This window comes from Cynoglossus semilaevis, chromosome 1, assembly GCF_000523025.1.
Source record: "Cynoglossus semilaevis isolate Cse_v1.0 chromosome 1, Cse_v1.0, whole genome shotgun sequence".
In the NCBI taxonomy this organism is placed as follows: Eukaryota; Metazoa; Chordata; class Actinopteri; order Pleuronectiformes; family Cynoglossidae; genus Cynoglossus; species Cynoglossus semilaevis.
The window spans coordinates 15,246,927-15,268,409 of NC_024307.1; the positions used below are offsets into that span (position 1 = coordinate 15,246,927).

The following is a 21,483-nucleotide window of genomic DNA, read 5'->3' on the forward strand; positions in this document are numbered from 1 at the left end:
GTCCTCTTTTTATGGGTGTGGGAGGTGAAGTCAGTAATGATTGGAGCAGAGATCAGAACTGTAAAAAAGATTTGATGAAAAAAATCAACCATTTTAAACCAGAAGGACTGAAAAAAAAATCTTAAAGGTCCTCAAGGTCAAAATACAGACTAAAATGAAATGCCAATTCCATTTTGATGAAATATAAATAAATACTCAATCCAACATATACATCGAGGAGTTTAAAAAAAACCTTTATAATATGTACCGTACACACAAAGGACCGCGGTTAATCAATGATCTCGGGAAATCACTCTAGGCTCTCGCTGACGGCAGAGTATTGATCAGTGAACCGCTTCAAAAGTGAAAGTTCTGCAAATGTTCTCACAAAAAACAGCCTCCTTTCCCAAGTTCACTGTCTGCAAATGGGCTGTGGACCACCATATAAACCCAAGCTTTACATGACCAGCATGGACAAGTCCCAGTCAGAGACCTTTGTACCGACTGAGATGTGCTCTACGACTTCTTTAATGACTCCTCAGAGTAATACTAGTTGGGTTTTTTATTATTATTTTTTATTGTTTTCTATTATTTCTGAGGCCTCAGTAATCACACTAATATAATTCTATACGTTCTCTACATGAGCTCCACACAAACCCCTCTTTTTATATTCTATTACAATGCTTCTTAAACTATGGTATGTGTTCCGATGGTGGGCTTCTAGTCCCCTCTAGTGGCATGTTGGGGAATTTGATTTTGTTTCTTTAGCTAAAGAGTGCAAGTACATACAGTAAGTACGTGTCTACGTGTTCCTTTTTTCTTATAATTAAATTACCAGTTGTAGTAGTTTGTGTGCATAATCGGAGAGTTTTCTTCTTCACATACTGTTTGAACAGAGTACGTATGAGGTGCAGTATTCTATTGTTGGTCAGCCTACAGAAGTTTTCTTTTGACTTTTTATTCTTATCTGTATGATTTTCTCTGTGACTTTACATAAAGTCCCTTTATGTGTTCTGTAATTCCTTTAATATTTTCGATACGGTCTGTGGCTTGTGTTATTGTCAGGGTGCGGTTTATAGTTGGTTCTTGTCGATGCTGGCGACCTCAAAAGTATTTTTTCTAAGTTGTAGAACTAAAAGCATTTTATGACTATTCATTTTTTTAAACATAGAGAGGTAAATCTTTAAGTTGTAAAACTAGAAGCATTTTATGACTATTCATTTTTAAACATAGAGAGGTAAATCTTTATTATGTGGTCGTATGAAAATAATGAATTGTGCTTTTTTTTAACCAAATAACAGTGAGATGATGCTGAATCCTGGCTGACACAGTTGGAGTGAGGTGATGCTGGCCTGGGTGACAGACAGGGGGAGAGAGAGAGACAGAACCTGGGCCGGAGCAGGAAGCTGCCGCTGCTGGGACTGTGGACACTGTGGGACACAGGAGCCACGGAACTACGTCGAGGGATTCAACATAATGTAGACCCAGTCGTGTGCAACATTCAGCGGAAAACAGGGGCAGCTGCGGAAGGCTGTTGCGAGCCCGGATAATTCTGCTTAATTTGAGTTCGTTTGATAGAGGAAAATGAAGGAGCTGAAGGGCTGCGGTATGCGCTCCTCGGTGGGCTTTCTGTCCCGCAGAGAGCTCATGGGGCAGCCGCTCATGAAGGAAGAATTCCAGAGGCGCAGGTTTTCCGGCTGCACGAGCCTCTTCAAGAAGGACATGCTCGGACACTTCGGCTGCGTCAACGCCATTGAGTTCTCAAACAACGGCGGAGAATGGCTGGTGTCTGGTAAGTTGACAAATCCACCCCTTCCCTCAGCTTAACACTGTTTTAGATTGTTATAGCATGTTAGCATGCTAACGTGCTACTTAGCTCAGCCAGTCAATACAGTGCTGGCTAAATGCTAAACGAATGCTAAATTAGCTTAGCGAACAAGCTTACGTCAAACGGAACAATCTCCTGCAGCAACAACAGCAGCAGTGGTACCAGCCATCGTAGTGGCAGTACTTGCAGTAATGGCAGTAGTAATTAAGGCCGCAAGATAAACAGAACATTTTGCGACATTTTATAACTGTATTGTATTTTGTCAGTATAACGTGACGTACTTTAAATGAACTAATTTATGGATATATCATGTACCTTTCTTCATAGCAGCACAAATCTAGACCCCGAGTAAAATTAAACTCCTGTTTAACCGAAGAAAATTGAAAATGTTAAATTATAATTATTATAATATAATTATTATATTATAAATTATTTTTTATTGTAAAAAATATTTTATTTAAATAATCATCTTTTATACCCCTAGTGTATGTAGAGGAATTCAATTTATCTGAAATCTGTGTATTACTTAAATCACTTGTTAATTTAATTATATAGTTTAGTCTTATGTGGCAAATAGTGGGTAGTGGTCCAGAGTAGGGTGAATGGGATTAATAGGGGTCATATGGAAAACACTTTCCATACCAGTTTTGTTCGGTCAAACAACAAGATATTCGTAGTTTTTTTGTTGTTGTTGTTGTGGTTTCTCTGTTGACATAGCTGTTTGAAATTAAATGACCATGTTTTTTATGTTGTAAGAAAAAAAGAGATGGAGCTAGAACCAAACCTGTTGCAAAGCCTCATAGTGTCTTCCTATCCACCAACATCTTATGTCCTTAAATTATCAGTTGAATCTACATTAAACCTTTAGACTAACTCCAGTCCAACTAATTACCACCAAACCTCCCCTCTTTTCAGAGGTTAGATGAATAGACTGTGTTTTCTGACAAGAGTTTAACCATAAAAGTAAAGGTTAATGTGGGGTCTAAATGATGACATAATTGTAAAAAGACAACTTTAACATGTTAAATATAGTAAATGTTAATGTGGGGTATAAATGATGACATAATTGTAAAAAAAGACAACTTTAACATGTTAAATATTCAACGTACCTTGCTCTGATTTGAAAATAATTTGTGTCTGTTTATCAACTTTGTGACTTACCTTCTGAGATAAAAACTAAAATTCATTAGTTGTACACTATTTTATTTTATTTTCTTCAGGACATAATTAAGTTTAAAAACATGTATGTGGTCATGACCTTGACCTATAAACACAGAACATGTAAACAGTAATCATGTGTGCAATTAGTAGTAGTATTTCTCTAAATGCAATGCAGCTTATATAAATTCAGAATATTATTATATGCTTTCACCTCTGTATGTAAGTACACATAAAGAGAAAAACATGACGTGAGTACGATGTTGGATCAGTAACTACAGGTAGGTATTGTTAATAATTAACATTGGTTGATAATCTGAAGAGACTCAAATGGACCGTCTCTGTTCATGCATCGGTGTTTACGCATATGTGTGTGAGTGTGTGACCCAAGCTAAAAATATCTTAGAACTTGAAGTGATCGGGAAGAAAAAGAAAACTCTTAGCTGGCTCCAGGCTGTGACATCTGGTATAAGGGCAGCCCTGGGGGGCAGGGTGGCTAAATATTGACTAAGCACTTGTCATTTTGTACATTATATTGAAGATTTTCTTTTTAGGCCAAATGCTGTTCTTCATCGTTTCTTCCACATTTAAAAAATCATCACAAAATTCCTCACATGAATATTTTGATGATCTCCATAGTAGTAGTATTAGTAGAGTATGGTGTTCTTTGGAGGCTATTCCCTTCTTTCTCCAAAAATTGATAGGTTTCTGTTGGAGGCTATTCCTTTCTTTCTCCAAAAATTGATAGGTTTCTCAATACAAAAATAGTTGAGTTAAGTCACAGTTCCTTCCAGTCTTCCTTCTTAAGATTGTCCTCAGCAGACTTTAGTCTGGTCTTGGAAAAGTTAGCTTTTTATTGGCCCCCAACTTCACAGTCCATCACTACTGTACTTTATTTTTACTGGGGATGGCTTTGACTTTTTCATATCTGATACTGCAACTTTACAAAGTATTTGCATTAATCTACACATCATTGTATTTAGCTTTTTATGCACACAAACTACAATTTAAGGTTCTCTTTTGTAACTCAAAGATATCTTTGTATCTATCTATATCTTCAGTTTTAGTTCAAGAGAAAAAAAATCCCCCAAGAACGCAGCTTTTAAAAAAACCACAGGAACATCAGGAGGAAAAGTAGTAGCCAAACAGAAAGGCAACCTATCATTACAACATTGAACCATTTGGTGGAGTGAATTTTAGGTTGTTTTTTTTTTCTATAAATTTATGTATAATCCATCCTGGTCTGCAGGAGGAGACGACCGCCGTGTTCTCCTCTGGCACATGGAAAAAGCCATTCATGCTCGCTCCAAACCTGTGAAGCTGAAGGGTGAGCATCTGTCCAACATCTTCTGCCTGGCCTTCGACAGCACCAACAAGAAGGTCTTCTCTGGAGGTAGGTGCAAGCATAGGTTATCACAAAAATAAAGAAGATAAACGTTGACATTGTTTTGACACATTTTATCCATCAAGTGTACTTATCTTCCCTTTTGTCCTGAATGATTATTCACTTTCACTTTCCTCATTTAAACTTTGGTTTTGGTTCTGGCTCACTGGGTAATAACATCAACAAGAAATATTTGGCCTGCAGCCAAACGTCAGTGCCATCCTTGGAGTTTGCCGTTAGTGTGAAGGGTGTGAGGAGGTTGTGTTCGTTATAAATAGTGTGTAGAAATATTGAATAAAGGATGTTTAATCTAGAGCAGCCGTGCAGAGACAAAGGAGACTCTAAAGATTGATGGATGTAGTGAAAGAGAACATGGAGATGGTTTTTGTTTGGTCAGGAAGATGGGCATACAATGAAGTAGATGTAGACGATCTATTGTGATTGGAGCTGCTGGAAGAAAAGGAAGTAGAAGGATTGAGGAGATGTAGCGAAATCTAATTGTTATTTCCATTCACTACAATTCTGTTTCATTTCTTTCAGGAAACGATGAGCAGGTGATTCTCCATGATGTTGAGAGGTGAGAGAGACTAAACACATTCTAGGCTAGACCAGGTGTGTGGTTAGGTCTGACCTTTAACCCTTACGATGACCGTGTCCTGCAGGAGGGAAACTCTGAACGTGTTCCTGCACATCGACGCTGTCTACAGTTTATCTGTCAGCCCTGTGAACGACAACGTGTTCGCCAGCTCATCTGACGATGGACGAGTTCTCATCTGGGACACTCGTGAGCCGCTGCATGGAGGTACCTGTTTTCTTGGGCAAACACTTAAAACCATTGGTTTTTAGATAATATGTCTCTGAAATTAGGTAAAATGACACTACATCCTGTAAAGTGTTATAATTACGACACTAAAATCTGATTAAAAATGTCACGTCAATCTTATCAATTACAAATGTTAAGGACACGTTGAACAGTTCTGTGTAATCTGTGGAATACGGGTTTACTTCTGTGTATCAGGTCTGTTTAAGATAAAGATAATCTAAAGATTAGGTTTATTGATTGTTAAGTTTAAATTATATATATATAAAAGTTACTCAATAATCTATGCAGGTGTTAAAGTTAGAAAAAAGTTTCAGTAGGTAGTTGTCACCCTCATTAATATAACTGTGGAGTAATTAATGAGATGTTATATATTTAAAAAAGTCTTAAACAATGTAGAAATGGGAATAAAGTTGCTCAATAATTGCCCTATTAAAGTTCACAAATGAAGTCATTTGTTATCATTAGCATTTGAGTCCATCAAGTAGTCGTTGCTTTTGCTTTTGCTTTTGCTTTTGCTGTTGTTGTTGTTGTTGTTGCTGCTGCTGCTGCTGCTGTTGTTGCTGTTGCTGCTGCTCCGGCTCCGTAACAGATTTACAGCATCAGAAGCCGATTGAGATGAAATATAATATTATTGCTGATGTGATAAAAACAGGACGAGTCAGTGTCTAAAATTAACTTGCCCTCAGAGTTTGTGTCTAATGGTTTTTGATGTAAAAGTTGAGAAGCCGTTTGTTCCGAGTGTCATTGCTGTTCTGAATTGTCTTTGTGTCCTCTGGTTTAATGACCGTGTTCAGTCAGACTTGTTTATTAGGTTAAAAAAAATCTCAGTGGATCATTTTACAGGATTTCTATTCTAGATGCCGACCCCGTGACCACACTGGCCTAATTATACATTTGCATCTCAGCAGCAAATACTATCAATGACATCATGCTGTTGAAACAAAGTGTTTGGTTAAGGGCTGGGATGTTAACCTTAAATCATAAAAGATGATTTTGTGGAAACTGTTGGTCTAAAGATCATCACTTTTATTGATGATGTCACTCTTCATGTCCTCCTCCTCGTAGAGCCTTTCTGCCTGGCCAGTTACCCCTCAGCCTTTCACAGTGTGATGTTCAACCCCGTGGAGCCCCGCCTGCTGGCCACAGCCAACTCCAAAGAGGGAGTGGGATTATGGGATATCCGGAAACCCCGCAGGTCTGTCTGGTGTTTTTTTTCTCTCTTATTGTTTGACCCAGTTTTTAAGATCGACCTTTTATTAATCCCTGCAGGGACATTACTGTTTAGGACGAAGGCAATAAAGTAAACCATAGAGATAATAAAAAGCAGGGGAAGCAGTGAGTATTAATAGAAATAATAAAACATTAAAAGCTACCGAAGGACTAAAAGTAGATAAAAATAATTGTGATGCCATAAAAAATGATGTTGCTTTCTTTGCTCCACACTATAAAAGTTTGAAAAGTCACAGGAATTATTATGGCCATGGCTGGCAAAGAGGGCAAGACAGAGATACCAGTGGCTGCGAGCTGAGCAATACTGTACATGTATAACAATGCATTATAATATATGTAAATATATGTGTATATGTGTGATCTATACATATATTTATTAAATATATAATTATATACAATTCAAATGCACATGTATGTTTAAATATGTACGTATACAAATGTGTGTGTGTGTATGTAATTATACATATCGTGTGTGTATACATATATATGTGCACATACTATATATACACCTATTAGTTTATAATATATATATTTCTTATTTTCCTAATAAACAGTAAGATATTGTTTTCTTTAACCCAAAAAAGTAGAAACGATACTTGTCAGTCTTTACAAAGACGATAATTTCAAAAGTTTTATAAAATCTTTTTTTTTTGTGCTTTAGATTTTCTGTGATGAACTTTCTTTCAAAAACTGAGTAAATTTGGGTCAAAGAAAATAAAAAGAATATTTTTTTATGCAGAAGAAGGAAAATGTTTCTTTAAGTATAGCACAAATCTCCTCTTGCAACCAACACATCGTCGTCGTCGTCAAGTGGTTTATTGGCTTTTCTTTAGCTTCATCCAGTGATTTATTTCAGAAATGGAAGCCCATGTCCGTTTATTATGTTTTTATTTATGTTTTGTTCTTGTGGAAAAAAACTCTCTTCAGACTCTGCCCTCTATGCTGACGGCAGTCTGGTTTGTGTCACTAGGTGGCACTGTTGCCTTATCGTAAAACTCACTTGTCGCCTCTCTTAACAGAGGGACCATCTGAGAAAAAACAACGCTAATCTTCAAACCAATAAAATGACTCCTTGGAAACAGCGACTAAAAACCCGGCTGTGTTCGTGTGCGTCGGTGTGTTGTTGATTTACACAAACTGGTGCGAGATTAGATTTAAGTTATGAGAACACAGAGGACAACAGTTTAAATTAAACTCAGTTCTGAGTCACTTCTCCGCCACTGTTGTCTCACTGCTGTGTTTCTTCACTTTATTGTTATTTAATAGAAGACTCTCTGTTCAATATTAGTCTGAGAAATAGGTTTGTGCGCTGGGTACAGATTTGATAATAATTCAGTTAACTTTTTTTTTTTTCATTTAAGCTTCATGAATTTTTTAGCTTCTACCATCATCTCTTAATAACCCCACAGTCACTGACATCACTGAATATTTAAAATGAAGGAAACTAGTGCTAGTTAAATGAGCCTTTAAAGGTAGAAGTGTTGATCAAAGCAATTAGCTACAAGATATCAAAGCTAGCAATATATTAAATACATGTTATTCAAATGTAAAGGTAAATACTGGAGTACGTACGTCAAAGATGGACATAAAAGAGCAAAAATTATTTTTAAAAAAACTCGTAACTAGTAGAGAAAGAGCTAGCTAACTTTGATTGTTTCTCATCTCTGTTGACATGATGTGTTATTGTCCGAACTCTGATTCTCCTCCACTTTCCTTCTAATACGACATTTCTCCTTCCTTAGTTCGCTGCTACGTTATGGAGGAAACATGTCCCTTCAGAGCGCCATGAGTGTTCGCTTCAACAGTACCGGAACTCAGCTGCTGGCTCTGCGTCGGCGTCTGCCGCCCGTCCTCTACGAGCTACACTCGCGTCTTCCCAGCTTCCAGTTTGACAACCAGGGCTACTTCAACTCCTGCACCATGAAGAGCTGCTGCTTCGCTGGAGACAAAGATCAGGTTGGTCTTCACATGATCTAAACCTTAACTTAAACTCAACTGATTTTAGGTCCAGACAGATTTAGAAAATACAGACATTTTAAAGAAATGAGGTCAAATCTGTGGAAACTCTGATCTGTCTGTCCTCCTGCCTTCCACCACTGAAACCCAAGGAGATAATCAGGAACATGTGGATCATGGGTAAAAATAGAAGTTTCTGTATCAGTTACGTGTGTGAAATTGGGACTTTTGTTGGAGGAACAGCTGAGGTCTGTGCTCTTGGTCCATGGTCCTTCCATTGGTCCCGCTCAGACATGACATCATCTCCCAATTATGTTTATTATTTTAACATTATCCTCGTGTTGCTGGAGCTCTCGCTGGAGGATTTTCTACCCCAGACAGGGAGCTGGTTTAAAGGTCAGAGATTTGTGCCGTCATCATGAGGTTAGATACCTGGTATTATTTAATGATCTGATCTGATGATCAATGAACGACAAATGTCAGTTTATTTATCTCGATAATCCACATTTTTAACAAATAGCAATATTTTACTACCAACACACAGTACAATTTCTGCTACTCCTTCAACATTCAAAGATTTCTTTGGCTCCTGGTCACCATGTCTACACCATTTGTCTGTACCAGCATTGTTGTAGCTAATGTTAGCTCTGGTGGCTGTGCTCACAGGAACATGTTCTACAGTGAGGTGATACTGTAGTTCTTGGAGTAAACTGAAGGAGACCAACTGGGAACAAAACTTCTTAACTTAACTTCTTTGTGCATTGACGTCACTCTATATATTCTGTGCAATGTCCTTGTAGCTAGCAACCATACTTTAGGTACATTACCGCCACCTACAGGGCTGGGTGTGTGCTGTCACTATATAAGTCCTAGAATGCTGATGATGTGATGACATTTTTTTTTAAATATTTGTCAGTTATTGTTGTCTAGTAGAGCTGCTGCTGATGGTTTAGTTCAATGGTATTTCAGTTTTTGATTCAACAGTATTCAGAATTCCTCTCAGCTCCAACAGAGGGTGCTCTAAGAGCAGAGCCAGCAATCCTCTCTTCACTAACTGTGGACCAGCATGCCTATTTTATTATGCTGTTAGCATGCAAGAAATAACCTGCAGAAAAATAACTTGTTTGATATTTGGGGAAAGTAAAGAAGAAATTCAACATGTGTTTACGGTACAAATGTTGAAGATGTCATCCATCATAATTTTGTACTACTAAAATGACATGTGACAATTGATTTGTTTTATGCTGGTTCTGAAAGTTCAACAGCTGAAAACTGAGTTTAAAAAGTACAATAAAAAAAAAGAAAATCAGAAGAGGATTAGAGGAGCTCCATATTCATGAATGTATGAAGTGTAAAGAGTGCTCCGTCACTGTACACTAACCACTGTCATGTGTGATGACGTTGCTTGAGAAAGTCCTGACTTCACTGCAGTTCCTCCCAGTCCTGAAGACGTCTTTCATTTAGTTGTCCTTCAGGGATATTTGGGTCCAGTCTTGTGTTTTTGAATTTGTGTTCAAACAAATTTCCTCACCACAGTCCACAACCCCACTCTGTAATCTATGCACTGTATATTTTTCTGTGTGCTGTCATGCAACGAGGCCACAAAACCTTGAGCATAAATCTCTGCTATCTCCACGCTGACGGCCTCGTCAGGAGCATTAAAAGTGTGTGGTGAGAAGTCGGCCGTCTGCCAACGTCACACAGCTGCCGTCGCTGTGCTTGTTTCCACTGCTGCCTCACTTCTGTAGGAAACAGACGGCCTCAGGATTGCAGCGGTGGAGTCTTGGTTAGAGGAAACACTTCTTACAAATTTAGACGGCTTTCCTTTATTGGGCCTTTTAGCAGCTGTGTATCCAGATTATTTCAAACAACAAAACGTGAATGAAGCTCTGTAAAACCTGACACATCGTTCATGTATTACCTTTGTTGGTCTTCAGACCCTCATCGTACCAAATGAAACCTCAGCTATTGCAGGATTTTCTCAGACCTGTGTCACAGCAGAGTTGCAGAGTGGCAGTGTTCTATAGATGTTGGTGGGAAAGGGAGGGCGCGTCTTTAGGTGTGACATTCCACTGTGACGTATCCTCTGGGAACGTGAGGCCTAGCACACAGGTGTTTGAGTCCAGTGTGTGTCATGGGCTGTGGATTTAAACCGATCCGAGTTTCAGTCTGTGTTAAAGGAATAATATGCTCTTAAATCACCCACTGATGGGCCTGTCACCAGAAGTGGAACGCTGCGATATCGCTCAATAAACAAAACTATAAAAATGTTTGAAGGCTGCAGTGGATGTCTGGCTGTAGCCTGTGCTGTTAGAGCTGTCAGAATTCTGCCAGGTCCACAGGTGGTCCTGTAAAGCGATCTGAAAGGCCAGTCGGAAAATGAATAGACCAAACATTTCCCATTTAATGTTTTTTTTTTTTTAAAAAGAAAACTCTGTGCCTGTGCTGCCTGGTGTGCTGCAACCTAAACTTTTTCACAAAGTTCCACCTCAGACTGGTCCAACTTGGCTAGTGTTAGCCTAGTCTTATGTGGACCTGTGGACACGGCTGCTTTAGATTAAGCTTCATTTCTATTTCATCTGGAATGGAAGGATATACAAATGTGACTGAGCGGTGGATAAACGTCCCCACAGTGACCAGCTCAGTGTTTACAGAAGGAAATTGAAAGCATTTGTTTAAATCATTGGCACACATGGGTTTCAAAGTCTGGACTCGGTGTCAGTCAGAAAGGCAGCAGCATGCTGGTGCCATAAAACGGATGTGCATGAAGTCAGAAATATGTGCCTCCAGGTGTTTAAATGAGATTTGTAGAACATTCTGGAAATATGCTGGGGGAAAGGAAAACAAGGGATAGACGGAGAAGGAAAGAAGAGGAAATGTTTTTAAAACAACCGTAGCTGCACTGCATGAAATCCTTGTTTCTAGGACACACTGACTATTTTTGGTTAAAGTTTTACAAAACCAAGAGTGTTTTTGCACAAATACTGTAATCCTTATCTAATGTGTTGGCTGTACCTAATAACCAATCAGAAGATTCAGAGAAGGGGAGAAAGGTTTTGTTATTGATTCCACTATGACGTTTGCCAAAATACAGTATATTTAAATTATTAGAAGCTGCAACACTCGACACATTTTCTGTCGTTCTATTTGACTATGCACCTGTAGCGCTAATGATTTGGTGAAAGTGCTCCCCCTTTTGGTCTGTTTTTTTTTAAACTCTACAAACTTTGAGGTCCAGAGAAATGACATGCAAACAGAGGAAAGTTGATCAAATCCATTATTATATAGATATTTGGTCACTTTCATTTCTATATCATAATTTTCTTCAAATGACTGAGTTTTGTTACAGACCAAAATAAATTCTATTTAATTTAAAAGGTTTTAAGAAAACATGAAGAGCCAGGAAACTCAAGCTGTAGAACTGATAATAAAAGTCTCAAGTTTATGTGATTTGCCTTTTTCTCGGCACGTACAGACAGTGATGTAAGCTGCTGTGGCAGACGGATGGTTTTTCTATCTGAGTGGAACATCTGTATTTATAAAAGCAGAGATCTTCTCCTCTGTCCAAACGAATTCTCTGTGACAGGTTGGAGTGGAACCATCTGTTTCCAGAGTCTAATGACAGTGGGGATGAGGAGTGGGAGCCGCGTCAGGGTCACACTGTCATGTCATGTCGACGGCTCATTTGATCGCAAATTATGAGACATGCAGCTCCGTTAGGAGACTCCCACAGCACTGCTTACTTTTCCTTTTGCTTTACACAGTACAGAGGTAAACATTTGCTTCTTCCCTTTGTCACAGAGTTATTTAAACGTCTCTGTTTTGACCCCACAGTACATCTTGTCTGGATCAGACGATTTCAACCTCTACATGTGGAAAATCCCCAAGGATCCAGAAGCAGGTGAGTTGGAACTTGTTTATCATAACGGCATTTCTGTGTGTAGTAGACAGCAGTATAATGAGAGAACCATACAGGCAGAGAGGCAGTACAGTAGAAAACAAGCAGCAGCACAGCATCTCTACCATCAAAGGTCGAGGAAACCTAAACAGTAACAGTGAAGTACACCACCTTATCTCCATGATATGTATATGTAGATAAATATATGAGCAAGTAAGTAGAAATATATATGTATATATAAGTAGTTACATAACACAAGACTGTAGATGAATTTATGAGCAAGTAAGTAGAAATATATATATATATATAAGTAGTTACATAACACAAGGTTTGAATATATATCAGTATGGATAACAGTTTAAATATGTATAAAAATTGTCAAACGTTAAAATAAACAGTTTATTATGTATGTTAATAGATTTAAAAAGACAATTTTCTTCCTTTCCTTTGTATTCATGTCATACTGTTCATCATCATTTATGTTTTTTTTAATTTGTCATGTTCTTTTCTCAAATGGCCGTTCCTGATTTAAATTTTTATTTTTTAATTTTTCGACTAGTATTTGAATGTATCACTTCTGACGACAACAACTGATTTGGTTGTTTTTTTTCCAGCTGGTCTTTTATTGACTTGCCCTCATATTCTTAACTAATAAAAAGGACGCCTTACTGTCATTGATTAGCTAAGGCTAATGGCTAAGAATCACATTTTAAACACTGGCAGGACAACAATGGCAACAATGAAGCACCAACATCATGTCAGTGGACCAAAGTTTTTTACTTTATGAAAACACAGTTTGCATTTAGAGAGTCAGAGTCCTGTAAAACGGCTCAGCTTAAAGGTAAAGGTATAAGCGCTGTGAATTGGAATAGCTTGAAAAGTAATTCAATTTGACCTGGGAGAAAAGGCATTTATCTTGACTGCAAGACATTTTCACCGGGGTTAGGAGGTGTCCCATCTGCCCAAACCAGCTGAGAATCTTGGGTAAAAACCCGCACGAGATCTGATTACAGTGGAGGAAAACAATAAACCCAGACTGCAGTGGTTTGTAGCTGCGCTGCAGCACCTGACACATTTATGGATTTTTATTTTCCCTAGAGTTACTCACTCTGAAAGTATGTGCTCTCACTGGACATATTTGGTTTCGTACTAACGGCGTATTGAGAGGATTACGTTACCGCTCCTCAGTCGTATTTCACCCATTGTGTTTTCACTGGTCCTGACTTGGGCTAAAGGATTGTGGCAGTTCTGTTTGTTGTCATCATCATCATCATCATCATCACCATCATCATCATCATCATCATCATCATCATCATCACTGCAGCTCTGACTGTGTCTCATACAAAATAGAAACCACACTGTGTTTTTCTCCCTGCAGGGGGCCCCGGTCGTGTGGTAAACGGGGCTTTCATGGTGCTGAAAGGTCACCGCTCCATAGTGAACCAGGTTCGATTCAACCCTCACACCTACATGATCTGCTCCTCAGGGGTGGAGAAAGTCATCAAGGTCAGTAGAGGAACCACTCGTTCATTCATTCATTCATTTTTCTACTTAATCCTGTCGTTGGCGAGTTCTCCATCACAGGGCCACATATTGAGACCCTTCTAATGACTAGATACAGTATACGACTGCTTGGGTTCACGCTAATACAGTGTACTCCTGTCTTTATTCGACTTGGTCCAAGTTTGAAAGCTAAGTGGCTAATTCACAGAGCCGTTGAGTGATTAACAGAGCCTTTTGTCGTGAGGAGCTGCTGCAGACCCAAGTCAGCAGAAAAGTTCAGTGGAAAACACACAGACAGCTGTGAGACTGTCCAGTCCTCAGTGCAGTGGACATCCACATCAGTGTCGCGTCTCAAAGTCAAATAACCTGACAGTTTTTTTTTACCACTTGAGGACAAATGAATGAGGAATGATGGCAGAGAAAAGTGTGTTTTAACAGAAAGGACAGAGGCTTAGAGGTGAGTCACACTGAGTCAATTCTTCTCCTGCTGCTGCTGCAGATTAATGGAGTCATTAAGGAAATTGTCCCTTAAGTGGACCGTCAAGCATCTGACTGACTGCGACCACACTTGTTGAGGCAGTAGATGTGCCCTTAAGTGAAACATTGATCTCCTGTGACACCGCTGCAGCCGCGGTGCGAGCTCCCTCTCTCTTTCCCCCCCGTAGAGTTGGGTATAAACAAAGATGGATTTCCTTTATCACTGACTTCTTCCTGTGAAAACTGGGTCACACACAGACAGGATGGGACGCTCTGGGAGTATTTCTGAAAGAGAGAAAAAAAAAAAGCCTGAGCTGTGATCTTCTGCCAGGAGTTTCTCAGTGCTTGGAGTTTCACTTAGACCTAATCAGAAGAAGCTGTGAGAGTGATTCTCTGCTGACAGAACTGTTAATTATATTTTGTCAAGGATAAAAAAAAATACAACATTTTTAATAAAACACAGCGGGCAATCGTATGACTCCTCTTTTTCCCCAGTTTTGATTTTATGCATAAATTCAACATCTCCACAGTTGTATCCACTACTTACCTCATCAGTGAACTGAACTGATTCTTTGGCAAAAACAACTTTTAATGCACTGAAACACACACACCACAGTTCCACCTAACACTATATATTCAGCTTAAACACCAATCAGGTTTTATTTGTCGCACATTTGAACTGATGTGACGGTGAGGTGCTGCTGGAATTTCCTTTTTTATTCCAACCTTTCTGTCCTGGTCCAGACAGAATCACTGTGGAAAGCAGTTGTTCCTGTGGCTGTTGACAAAGCCTTAGATTCTCTTTGTGTCAGTGCAGTAACAGGAGCTCCATGTTTTGTACATGTCACTGTACAGAGTGAAAGGTGATCCAGGCCTGAACTCTACATTGGAATAATCAATACCAGGGACATTTTCACACTTTCACAGACCTCCACTCTCCACTGGCTCCTGTTTATTCAACCACTCTGATGTGTTTAAGTCACAGTTCACGAAGCAGATTTTAAAACAACCTTTGTTGACATCTGCCTGACTCTTTCTCCTCCCTTCCAGATGTGGAGTCCGTACCAGCAGCCTGAGAGTCTTGGCGACCTGGAGGGCCGAGTGGAGGACAAGTCCCGCAGCCTCTACACTCATGAGGAGTACATCAGCCTGGTGCTGAACAGTGGCAGCGGCCTGTCCCATGACTACGTCAGCCAGTCTATACAGGAAGACCCTCGTATGATGGCTTTCTTTGACTCCCTGGTGCGCAGAGAGATCGAGGGCTGGAGCTCCGACTCTGACAGCGACCTGAGTGAGGAGGCCATCATGCAGCTTCACGCGCGGGGACGTCGATCCACCCGGCCCGTAGCCACAGCACCTCCAGCTGCTTCAGCGTCTGTGAACCACAGTGACTCTGAGAGCTCTTCTTCGTCCTGCTCTTTGGCTCCGCCCGAAGCCTCAGGAGGGGAGGATCAGTCCAGAGCAGAAGGCGGAACTGAAGTGGAACGACCCAGGAGACGTAGCAGGTTCCCGTGGAATCAGTCTGGGTTCCTCCTGAACGAAGACTCCGACTCCAGCGAGTTTTGGTTGGACCCCATGCCCCGGCCTCGATCCCCGAGTCCTAGGGACAACTCCACCATTTCTAGCCCCGCCTCTTCTCCTTCACTTCCTGTCGGAGCCTCCAGCTCTTCCACGTCCACTTCTAGTTCCAGCAGCGACGATGAAGAGAGACGCAGCGCCGTCAGGCGGCGCAACGTCGTTAGGCGTCACCGTATGAATGTCGTGTCCAGAGCGGGAGACCGACCTGAGCCTGTGCAGGCTCTGTTTTCAGCAGTAGACTCCTGCAGTTACCCGTCGATCGCAATCACCGACCCCTCTTCTTCCTCGTCAGGAGACGAACGAAAGCCTCAAAGTAGCAACAACAAGGAGGAGCAGGAGGAGGACATCGATACTTGTCTGAGTCCTTCTGAGTTTGTGTGTTTGAGCCCAGACCTGTCCCCTGAGAGTCAGGACAATGAGGAAGGATTTGACAGAACTGAGGTGAGGAGACGTTCAACTGCGTCTCCTCGGTCGTTGGACGGACACAGGACTGGAGGAGGAGCTGCTCCAGAGCCGGCTTTGGACAGTTCTGACGGAGGAGAGGAGTGTAACGCCCCGGCAGCTGCAGACTGTAACTCCCAGAATGGACGCAGCCCCGGAGTGAATGGGCAGCACAGGACTGTGGCATCACACGGGAGCGAGAACCGCAGCATCTCCTCGGACTCTGAGGCAGAGACTGGAGACGGGCCTGAAGACCGGAGGTCATGGAGAGAAAAGCGCTCAGCACAGAACGCTCTAAAACGGACTCACGTTGGATCAGAAGAAGCCGAAGCAGGCTGCTCGCCTTCAGAGAAGAAGATAAAAACATAACGACACTCGTTTCACCTCACTGAGGAAGTGGGTTTCTGAGGGATTTTACAACTGGGGTCTTTCATTGTGTGACAATGCAACGCTGTTGAGTAAGAGATGTTCAACAAAGGAAAAGTTCAGAACAGTATCGTCATCGTCCTTTAGGTCAAACCACAGGTGACTTTAAAATATCAAAGAAAGAGCGAAATGTCATTGATAACAATGGTATTTTAATTGAAATGCATTTATTTTTATGCAGAGTCAGTGTTAATTTTTTTTTTCTCAGCCATGTTTCATTGAAAAAAACAAAATGTCCATTCAGGATTCTAAAGCTTCTCCCAAACAGTTACTAAAAAAAAAGTCTTATTAAAGAAAGAAGCATTTTTGATTTCTACACTTTCACACTGAGCTTTAGTCTGAACAGCCTTAGTTTATTTTGAGAAGATTCTTCTTCAGGTGTTTTATGGGTTCCATAAAAAATTTAATTTTGAGAAGATTCTTCTTCAGGTGCCCCCTGTGTTTTATGGGTTCCATAAAAAATTTAAAGAGGAAATCCAACAACTTCAAGCACAGAGTGTTTGTGTTTGATTCCTGTGAAGTAGGAGTCGTCCTTCTGTTTGTAGTTGTGGCCAGGTTGTTACAGAGCTAAACACTGAGGGCAAACTGTAAGATTCTGCTTTTTCACATGGATCACAAAACATTACATTGTCAGGTATTAAGAAAAGTCTGCAAAGACGGACAGGACCATCTCTGGTTGCTGTCCAGATCATAGTTATTGGAGGTGTAGCTGTTTAGCAGCAGCCAACAAGTGGGAAGAGGTGTAGGATGGCCAGACATCAGAGTAATTCTTAGCTTCTCCAACCGCACTGTCAGCAGAAAAGTCTCAAAAGTATTAATCGTCTCCACTGTAAGCAGAAAAGTCTCAAAAGTATTAATCGTTGAGGTAAAAAAATAATAGTAACTTCTGGGGAGGATTCTCCAAGAAAATCATCAGCATCTGAGTGGACTTACCAGCACAATTGCACTGGTCCTGCTGCAAAGCACAAGTAACATTTTCAGCATGAGAAAAAGTGAAAATCAAGTTAAAGGATTAAGTGGAGAGCCCCCTATAGGTTTGACATTGTAACAGCCAGGCTACATTCAAAAACAACTACATCAATAACCAACAATTGTTGTGAGTATTTGTTGAACAACAGATGGATTTCTACCTTCAGGACCGACGTATGTTCAAGTTGTGCAATTGAAATGATGAGTTTTCATTGTCTCCGACAATAATACAGTTCTGTTTTTCAACACTTTGTGTCATTATCTAGCCCTTAGTTCCAGTTCAAGCCAGTTTGCTTTGTTTTGCTGCAAATAAAGACAGATTTGATCCTCAGTAACCAGACCACATCATCTTTGCTCGGCCGCTGCTCTCACCGTGATCGATGACACTGTAGTCCATATCTACAATATACGTGGATACAGGGGAAGAGAAGTGTCGTGATGTTGCTGGTTTTGGGTCCCTCGGTATCCCATCAAGTTACCATGGCAACACTACCAGAGTCTGTGACCCTGGGGAGCTGAGTCTATTTTTTTTTTTTATTATTAGGAGTTAAGACACTTGAGAACAGGAACCTTTTTACAATCTACATTCAGTATCACATTCCATCTGTCACACAATTACGGTATATAATATTATATTTTTACATTATATAATAATATATAATGATTATATATAATCATGTATACAGTAGAAATATGGTGCATCTTGATGAATGAAGAGCAGGCTCACAGTCTTCCTCATCAGATCTGCCCTTATCCTTCGTGGCTCAAGTTTCCTATCAACCTCAACAGTGAATAATTGCAGATGAACAGGAGCAGTTTTCCGCAGCTACAGTTTAACCGACAGTATCTTACTTGTCCAAATCCATGGCCTCATGAGCCTCTGAGGAAACCATCCATCCCCAGTCCACGTCCTCTGTCAGACTCCAGCAGCAGCAGCCAGTAAACCATTACAAAAGAAAAACATCTCCCAGCATCCTCGGCCTCATGAGCTGCTGGTAATCTGAGGGCGTCCAGACATGTAGTTGGCGGAGTTATCGAGCTGTTTGTACAGCTCTGCTGTCAAAATAATTTCCTCCACGTCTTAGAAGTTCTCTGTGTGGCTGTCACTTTATCTACAGGATGTAGACACCCTTCGTTTCACCCTCACACACACAAGGCTCCCCCTGGGAGCAGCGCTCACGTCGGGATATTGTACACGTTAGGGTTGTTTGCTTTTGGCCTGGTGTGTGTGTGTGTGTGTCAGACTGCTTCTGGTTTAATGATTGATTACCTGAAAATTCAGAGTCTGTACACCAGCTGTAACATCCTTCAAAATCACAAAACGATGGATTTTATTTTTTTCTTTTTCCATCATTTTTAGTCCCTTCTGTCTCTGAGGGTTTGATTGTGTTTGTCTGCCACCGTCGGTCACGGCTAAAGCTAAACAATGGAGTTTTTATCAGTATTTGTTCAGCAGCGGTGAACAGTTTCTGTGCTCTTTACCTCCCTTCTACTCTCGGTCACGTTCTCCACCGGGAGGAGTCCAGAGCAACCACAGTCTTTGAGACATTTTACTGGAGCAGAGGAGAAGAGTTTGTCAGATACACCACACTGGTTTGGGAGGAGACAGTATGGCTTTTTAATTTCCTTAAAAGCTCTAAAAATTGTTTCTTCCCTCACTCTGCTTCTCTCCCTCTCTCTCTGGAGTCCTGTGGTCGGACATTCACTCTGGGTTTTTTGCATCACTTCTGTAATTTTTACCATCAAGATTACTGAGGATATTTGCATTATTTTAAAAACAAAAAAAATGTCCCTTTCCCACGCAATTTAGGAAGGATCTGCACTGACCGTAATGGAACATCCTCAACAACCAGACCACTCTACCTAAAAGGTGTGACTGTTTCTCTACATCAGTGTTTTTTACTCACAATTGACTTGATCAGTATAAATCCTTGGCCTGTTTAGTTGAACACAACACTGTTATACTCACAGGAATTGATGAAAGACTTGCTCTTTTTTAGCTTCTATAGCCATCAGTTCCTCCTGTCATTGTTGCGTTGACAAACAGAGACAAATTATTTGCAGTAAAATAAACAAGTTAATGTTTTTGGACCAATCTGACTTTTCAGGGAATGCAAATGTTTTTTGTTTTTTTTTTATCAATCGAGGCTAATTCAGCCCTCTAGCCCGCCCTGGTTCGATCTAGGAGTTCAACCTGTGACTGTCACCTAACAAACCAGAACCCCTCCATATGCTAGGTCCAATTAATAAATGCTAGGTGACTCAGCTTTTACAGTCCCAACAGCAGGTCTGGAGCTGAGGTTATGGTGTGGTAAATGGTCCCCATTGTTCTTAAAGGGTTTTTGTCTGCCCAGGATGAAGAATCCCTCTGGGCTATTTCACCGACCAATCAGTTCACACACAATGTTCTGAGTAGATCTAGAGACTTTCTACTTTGGTAACATCATAAGATACCGGGTCAGTAAGGCCCTAAAACAACAACGTTTCGACTAAATTGGGTTTCAGTCAAGGTTACAGTCTGGAATTTCATGTTCTAGCTTCAGGTTCCTTCCTGTGTTTAACCACAGTCCTACCACAGAGTTGTGCTTCGTTTTCTAAAACTCTCCTCTTAAGGGTGTTTACATTCCTCATCCTGTCCCTACATCATGTATGTCTTTACCCTCTGATCCCAGCTGGGGCAGGCTTGACCACAAATCCAAACAGATGCTCATTTAACCAGGATTTAGAGGCTACACTGCAGGATCCCATACATGGCTGGGCTCGAAAAGCAAGGACACCTCCTGTCAGAATTCCCCTCCCGACATGACTGGAATACCTTGGGAACTGGCCAGAGACCAGACAGAGTTTCCGTACCAGCTTCTTCACATGACCCATTTGTTTTACCAAGCAGAGCTGGACTTTTACACACCACTGATTCATCGCACGGTACTGTCGGATTCTGATGCACTGACATCAAGTCACAGGACGCAGAGAAATTCCCTGTTCTGTGCCCAGTCTGGAGCGTGCCATCAGGATGGCTCGGCACGTTTCAGTGGTTAATTATAATGGGTTAATCCAAGTGATTAATAGGCCGTCCTCCGCAGCTCTCAGAGCATCAGGCTCTTCTCTCAGCTAGGCAATTAGCGCCGTGCTTCCTGCTCTGTAGGCTGGTTTTATTTATTTATTTTTAGTTTTCAGGCTGATGTGCACCCTGTGGGCTGGAGATGAAGCTGTGGAAAATGAATGGAACGGATAAATGATGTATAAAACTCGTTTAAAAAGCCCTTTTTAGCCACAGTAGCACCATCAACAACTCCAGTGCTTGAGGGCTGTCAGCCTGTGGGTCACTCGTTTATTTTATCACTCATTCATTTTAGACCACATTACACTGATGAGACCCAAGATCTTTGATTTTAACCACAAGAGGGCGGTAAAATTAATTTATAATTTTAACTCTGATTGTCCTCTATTTTATCAATACCCGGGTTTGTTTATTGTTTGGTTTTTTAAAAGAATCATTAATTATGCATTGTAGCTGATATCTGGGATCCAGAAGGTTAGCGAGAATGTAGTCCACAAATCTTTGATCCATTGTATAAGCAGAGAAACTTAAACTTAAACTATCCACATCTGGTATCCAAACTCTGCTGGACGAGACATATTTCAGTGATCTGCATGTGACTAACCTTTTTTTTGGACATTAGCATAAGAGCAAAAACTTCTAGACAGCATCCGAAACCCAAAATGTGGGCCACGATTTTCACACAAATCATGGGGTCTACACCTCTTCTTTAAAATGTAGATTCCTCATAGGCCAATCAAGACAGTTGTGTGGGCAACATCAGGGATCAAGA

General features: G+C 40.6%; 1 protein-coding gene across 2 annotated transcripts; it reads left to right on the forward strand.

Moving 5' to 3' along the window:
* Nucleotides 1-1,248: 1,248 nt before the first annotated feature.
* dcaf5 (ddb1 and cul4 associated factor 5) lies at nt 1,249-17,483 on the forward strand. 2 transcript variants are annotated; one of them, XR_003049695.1, is made up of 10 exons: nt 1,249-1,771; nt 4,215-4,358; nt 4,890-4,926; nt 5,012-5,151; nt 6,238-6,367; nt 8,145-8,358; nt 12,193-12,259; nt 13,635-13,762; nt 15,287-17,059; nt 17,111-17,483. XR_003049695.1 is itself a non-coding variant. In XM_025055525.1 (9 exons), the coding sequence occupies exons 1-9, from the start codon at nt 1,564-1,566 to the stop codon at nt 16,622-16,624; spliced, it is 2,406 nt and encodes an 801-aa protein (XP_024911293.1). In that variant the 5' UTR covers nt 1,249-1,563; the 3' UTR covers nt 16,625-17,069. The 2 variants fall into 2 exon arrangements, 1 of the variants encoding a protein (XP_024911293.1); XM_025055525.1 differs by lacking the exon at nt 17,111-17,483 and having other exon boundaries at nt 15,287-17,069.
* Nucleotides 17,484-21,483: the final 4,000 nt, after the last annotated feature.